This window comes from Pecten maximus, unplaced genomic scaffold (genome assembly GCF_902652985.1).
Source record: "Pecten maximus unplaced genomic scaffold, xPecMax1.1, whole genome shotgun sequence".
In the NCBI taxonomy this organism is placed as follows: domain Eukaryota; kingdom Metazoa; phylum Mollusca; class Bivalvia; order Pectinida; family Pectinidae; genus Pecten; species Pecten maximus.
The window spans coordinates 1-6,125 of NW_022982008.1; the positions used below are offsets into that span (position 1 = coordinate 1).

Here is a 6,125-nt window from a genome sequence, read left to right on the forward strand (position 1 = left end):
GGGGTTCATATTACAAGTATGGGGAGTACTTCCCAGGCACTGGAAATCTCAGGGTAGGTCATATTACAAGTATGGGGAGTACTTCCCAGGCACTGGAAATCTCGGGGTAGGTCATATTACAAGTATGGTGAGTACTTCCCAGGCACTGGAAATCTCAGGGTAGGTCATATTACAAGTAGGGGGAGTACTGCCCAGGCACTGGAAATCTTGGGGTAGGTCATATTACAAGTATGGGGAGTACTTTGACTCCCAGGCACTGTGCATTTCCCGCACCACTCCGGTTAAAAGTTATTTAATTCAAAGCGTTATTGTATGACTGCAATTTATTTCTGTATTCCTCCCGTTGGATAGATAGTTACTGGAATAGCCCTCGGTTAAACTTCTAAACAATTTTCTGTAAATTAATAGATGTGTATCATACTTGTTTAATACATATTTTCTAACCACTATACAATTAAATATATATGCATCGTTTATGTTTTTTTTGTCTTAGGATATTGGTGCCGGCAAAGGAAAGTACTATGCTGTGAATTTTCCTCTTCGGGATGGTATAGATGATGAGTCCTACGAGTCTATATTCAAACCGGTATGTTAAAAGTGAATGCATCTACCTTATGAAAGTATGTTAGGTATAGATGTTCTACCCGATGATATAGAATTTGGGTCAGAATGGAGGCATTGCTGAGAAAAAGGATTTATCCTGGGTAACCATCTGTAATTTTGTGTGGTAGTTGTGTGTTGTGGAGTTTGACAATGCTTTGAAACTAAATTGAAAATAGAAATATCTTAAGGATACCAAAAAGAGAGACTGGACAGTGTGTGTAAAACATTCATTTGTTTCTAATCCCACTTGATGAAAACCTAAATTTCATAATGTAAATTTTAGCCTCCCAAAACTTCACAAATGATACTAATAAATGAATGTTTACTTTTTATGTAATAACAAAAATCACTTATATGAAAAAACCCACCTTGAATCAATCTTACGAGTAAAGTATATATCTAACAAGAATGTGATGGAGAGTAGGGCAAACATTTTGTGTCTTGGGTCATTTTGAGGGATGAAAATGTTATAAAACTAATGGTGTGTATAAATAGGTGATGACCAAAGTGATGGAGATGTACCAGCCTAGTGCTGTAGTGTTACAATGTGGAGCTGACTCTTTGTCTGGGGACAGACTCGGCTGCTTCAACCTCACTCTTAAAGGTAAATGTATTAAACTTAACTAAGACACCTAGCCTTTTTTAAAATTTAATGTGTACACTTTATATTGACAAATTTAATTAAAAATGCATGTTCAGTGTGTTACTCTGAATTAATTATCCCAGTGGTTAATCTGTTATGCAGAAATATCTGTTAATCATGTATACATTACGTTTTTATTCTGGTTTAGAAATGTAAACAACTGTCCTCTTTACTGGACTCAATATTATACAATATTTATGATATAATTTCTAGTATACCTGGAATACTATATGCACAGTTATCTCCCCTGTAACAGGTCATGGAAAGTGTGCAGAGTTCATGAAGAAGTGGAATCTACCTCTGTTGTTATTGGGAGGAGGTGGATACACCATCAGGAATGTGGCTCGCTGTTGGACTTACGAAACATCTATAGCTCTAGGGGTAGAAATAGCTAATGGTAAATGTGCTAGGGTGGCTTCACATTAATTTGGCAACAATTAACAATAGTTTGGAGTTTGATGTACTGCTATATAACACAGCAACATAGCTGTTTTCTTAGCGACTCACAAGTTCTCTTTGATCTAGACATAAATATGTGGGCACTTACACATGTCCATTATTAATACAGAATGTAGCAGCTGCAGGATTTTTGAGTCCAATAAAATTTGATTTCATAGGCTTTTAACCCTTCCTCTTCAAAAAAATATTGATACAAAATATTCAATTAATTATTTCAAACATGTCATTAAATTTTGATGATATGTAAGGATATTGAGGATTGAAATTGATTGTTTCTTGGTTTCCAGAATTACCCTACAATGACTACTTCGAGTACTATGGACCTGACTTCAAGCTACACATCAGTCCATCCAATATGGCCAATCAGAATACAGGAGAATACATGGACAAAATCAAGTAAGCCAACCTGACTTGTATTTTTTTTCTTTTTTTTTCAATTAAGAAATAATTTTGAAAAAATTCAAGATTCTCAAAACACTAACATAAAATTTATTTGCATACTAAGCAAACCCTCACTATACCAATGTTAGAATCTCAAATGCACTTTTAATTTTGTATCATGTTCCAATAGGGTATAGCATTTCTAATGTTATTTTCTACAAGAATGAAACGTCTTTTTCAGAACAAGACTGTTTGAAAATTTGCGAATGTTGCCTCATGCTCCTGGTGTCCAGATGTCAGGTAGGGACCTATTGTTACTTTGCCTATCCCATAGGGACCTGTTGTTACTGCGCCTATCCCATAGGGACCTGTTGTTACTGCGCCTATCCCATAGGGACCTGTTGTTACTCCGCCTATCCCATAGGGACCTGTTGTTACTGCGCCTATCCCATAGGGACCTGTTGTTACTGCGCCTATCCCATAGGGACCTGTTGTTACTCCGCCTATCCCATAGGGACCTGTTGATACTCTGCCTATCCCATAGGGACCTGTTGATACTCTGCCTATCCCAAAGGGACCTGTTGATACTCTGCCTATCCCATAGGGACCTGTTGTTACTCTGCATACTATGAAGGGGCCAGTTGTTACTCTGGCTACCCAATAGGGAACCGGTATTACCCTGAATACCCCATAGGGACCTGTTGTTACTCTGCATACTATGAAGGGGCCAGTTGTTACTCTGGCTACCCAATAGGGACCTTACTCTGCCTATCCCATAGGGACTTGTTGTTTCCCTGCCAGCCCCATAGAGACCATGTGACATGACACATAAAAGGAGGACAATTCAAGTTCGACTTTATAAACATTTTGAAAGAAGGGGGGAAATAAAAGAACCACTTACCTGTTTTTGTGTATTCTGCAGATGATGTTATTTGACAGGATGTTGATAACAGTCAATTATCTTGTGTCCACTTATATTTGTAGTTAATGTTGATTTATTTTCCTACCAGCCATTCCTGAAGATGCTTTAAATGATGAAAGTGATGATGAAGACAAAGAAAACCCTGATACTCGTGTGTCTATCAGGGCTAATGATAAAAGAATTGCCTGTGACGAGGAGTTTTCTGACAGTGAAGATGAAGGTGAAGGAAAACGTGACCGACAGAACTACAAACCCAAAATCAAGCGACCTCGCACTGATGATGAAAAAAAGGAGGGAGAAAAGGGTAATATATTTAGATGGGTGTTGACTGTTCACTTATTCAAAAGTATCTATCGTAATAAAATACTTCCATCTTGTCTAATTGATCTCTGTATACAGGTAATTATTTTATAAAGGATTCCAATACCTAGATATTTCATGATATTTAATATCATAGCATGCAAGTTGTGTAGTAAGTTATTGTTCTACAAATCTTTGTAAATATTGTTATTCAGATGACATTGTTCTACAAATCCTTGTAAATATTGTTATTCAGATGACATTGTTCTACAAATCCTTGTAAATATTGTTATTCAGATGACATTGTTCTACAAATCTTTGTAAATATTGTTATTCAGATGACATCGTTCTACAAATCTTGTAAATATTGTTATTCAGATGACATTGTTCTACAAATCTTTGTAAATATTGTTATTCAGATGACATTGTTCTACAAATCTTTGTAAATATTGTTATTCAGATGACATTGTTCTACAAATCTTTGTAAATATTGTTATTCAGATGACATCGTTCTACAAATCTTTGTAAATATTGTTATTCAGATGGCATCGTTCTACAAATCCTTGTAAATATTGTTATTCAGATGACATCGTTCTAAAATCTTTGTAAATATTGTTATTCAGATGACATCGTTCTACAAATCTTTGTAAATATTATTATTCAGATGGCATCGTTCTACAAATCCTTGTAAATATTGTTATTCAGATGGCATCGTTCTACAAATCCTTGTAAATATTGTTATTCAGATGACATCGTTCTACAAATCTTTGTAAATATTGTTATTCAGATGGCATCGTTCTACAAATCCTTGTAAATATTGTTATTCAGATGACATCGTTCTACAAATCTTTGTAAATATTGTTATTCAGATGGCATCGTTCTACAAATCCTTGTAAATATTGTTATTCAGATGACATCGTTCTACAAATCTTTGTAAATATTGTTATTCAGATGACATCGTTCTACAAATTTTTGTAAATATTGTTATTCAGATGACATCGTTCTACAAATCCTTGTAAATATTGTTATTCAGATGACATCGTTCTACAAATCTTTGTAAATATTGTTATTCAGATGACATTGTTCTACAAATCCTTGTAAATATTGTTATTCAGATGACATTGTTCTACAAATCTTTGTAAATATTGTTATTCAGATGACATTGTTCTACAAATCTTGTAAATATTGTTATTCAGATGACATTGTTCTACAAATATTTGTAAATATTGTTATTCAGATGACATTGTTCTTCAAATCTTGTAAATATTGTTATTCAAATGACATTGTTCTACAAATCTTGTAAATATTGTTATTCAGATGCAAAAGAGCCTAAAAAAGATTCACCTGCGGAGAACAAAGAAGAACCTCCTAAAGCAGTGGCTGAAAAGAGGTGAGTTGGTCGTCATAATTTTATAACAAACACCTGTTTTTGAGAGATAATAATGAGACCTCACATGGTAATAGTGGGTGAAGTGATAAATTAGAGGATATAATATTAAAAGATATTGACGATAAAAATACTTTCTAATTTCAGTTCTTAAATAGTTGAAATATTCTTCATTGTTGCATGTCTTCAAGTGAGATGTTACTATTAAAGTTTTAACCAATTTCTGTTTTCTTTTTCTAGTGAAGAGAAGACCGAGACAGCTGAAAAGAAAGGTATGAAATCAATAATGTTTTAAGTGTTCACAGTGGGTAATTAGGTCACCTGAGACGAAGTCTCAGTTGACCTATTGCAATCGCCTTTTGTCCGGCGTCGTCCGTCGTCCGTCGTGCGTCGTAAACAATTTACGTTTTCAACTTTTTTTTAAAAACTGCTGAACTAAATTCAATGAAATTTTACAGGAAGCTTCCATGGCTGAGGGTGAACCAAAATTGTGAATTATATGGTCCCCACCCCCCAGGGGCCTGAGGGGCGGGGCCAAAAAGGGTCAAATTTACAAAAACTTCAAAAATTCTTCTCTACTCTACTCTCAGATAAGGTGGAATCAAACACTCTTCATAGATGAAAGGGTCTTAAGGTGCTTTACCAAAATTGTGAATTTCATGACCCTGGGGTCTCATGTTTGCCCCTGGGGAGGGGGTAAACTTTACTATAGTTATATAGGGAAATCACATTTTTGACTATTATTTGTTGGATTTGTATATGAATTCATTCTAACTTGTATCAAATTATCAGCATGGGATGACAGTTGATGGTATTACATGTTGGCCCTAGTTGACCCCCCAGGGCTGGTGGTGGGCCAAAAAGGGTAAAATTTACAAAACTTTCAAAAATCTTCTTCTCTACTCTTAGATATGGTAGAATCAAATACTCTTCATGGATGGAAGGATCTAAGGTGCTTACCAAAATTGTGAATTTTCATGACCCTGGGGTCTCATGTTTGCCCCTGGGGAGGGGGTAAACTTTACTATAGTTTATAGGGAAATCACATTTTGACTATTATTTGTTGGATTTGTATATGAATTCATTCTAACTTGTATCAAATTATCAGCATGGGATGACACTTTGATGGTATGTACATGTTGGCCCTAGTTGACCCCCAGGGGCTGATGGGCGGGGCCAAAAAGGGTCAAATTGACTAAAATTTCAAAAATCTTCTTCTCTACTCTCAGATATGGTAGAATCAAATACTCTACATAGATGGAAGGATCTTAAGGTGCTTACCAAAATTGTGAATTTTCATGACCCTAGGGTCTCATTGTTTGCCCCTGGGGAGGGGGTAAACTTTACTATAGTTTACATAGGGAAATCACATTTTTGACTATTATTTGTTGAATTTTTATTTGGGAAATTTATTCTAACTTCGTTAACAT

At 35.3% G+C, this 6,125-nt stretch overlaps 1 protein-coding gene across 1 annotated transcript; it reads left to right on the forward strand.

The window, feature by feature from the left end:
- The first annotated feature begins 134 nt into the window (after positions 1 to 134).
- On the forward strand, positions 135 to 5,048 carry LOC117320333 (probable histone deacetylase 1-B). The gene is made up of 9 exons (XM_033874940.1): positions 135 to 159; positions 494 to 586; positions 1,099 to 1,207; positions 1,503 to 1,643; positions 1,993 to 2,101; positions 2,328 to 2,386; positions 3,097 to 3,312; positions 4,626 to 4,698; positions 4,936 to 5,048. The coding sequence occupies exons 3-9, from the start codon at positions 1,102 to 1,104 to the stop codon at positions 4,988 to 4,990; spliced, it is 759 nt and encodes a 252-aa protein (XP_033730831.1). The 5' UTR covers positions 135 to 159; positions 494 to 586; positions 1,099 to 1,101; the 3' UTR covers positions 4,991 to 5,048.
- Positions 5,049 to 6,125: the final 1,077 nt, after the last annotated feature.

Excerpts from the sequence above, each read along its gene's own strand:
- LOC117320333 (XM_033874940.1), top strand. The coding sequence starts at position 1,102 with ATGACCAAAGTGATGGAGATGTACCAGCCTAGTGCTGTAGTGTTACAA. Across the intron at positions 1,644-1,992 it reads AGGGGTAGAAATAGCTAATG|AATTACCCTACAATGACTAC; the intron begins GTAAATGTGCTA and ends CTTGGTTTCCAG. Across the intron at positions 2,387-3,096 it reads TCCTGGTGTCCAGATGTCAG|CCATTCCTGAAGATGCTTTA; the intron begins GTAGGGACCTAT and ends TTTTCCTACCAG.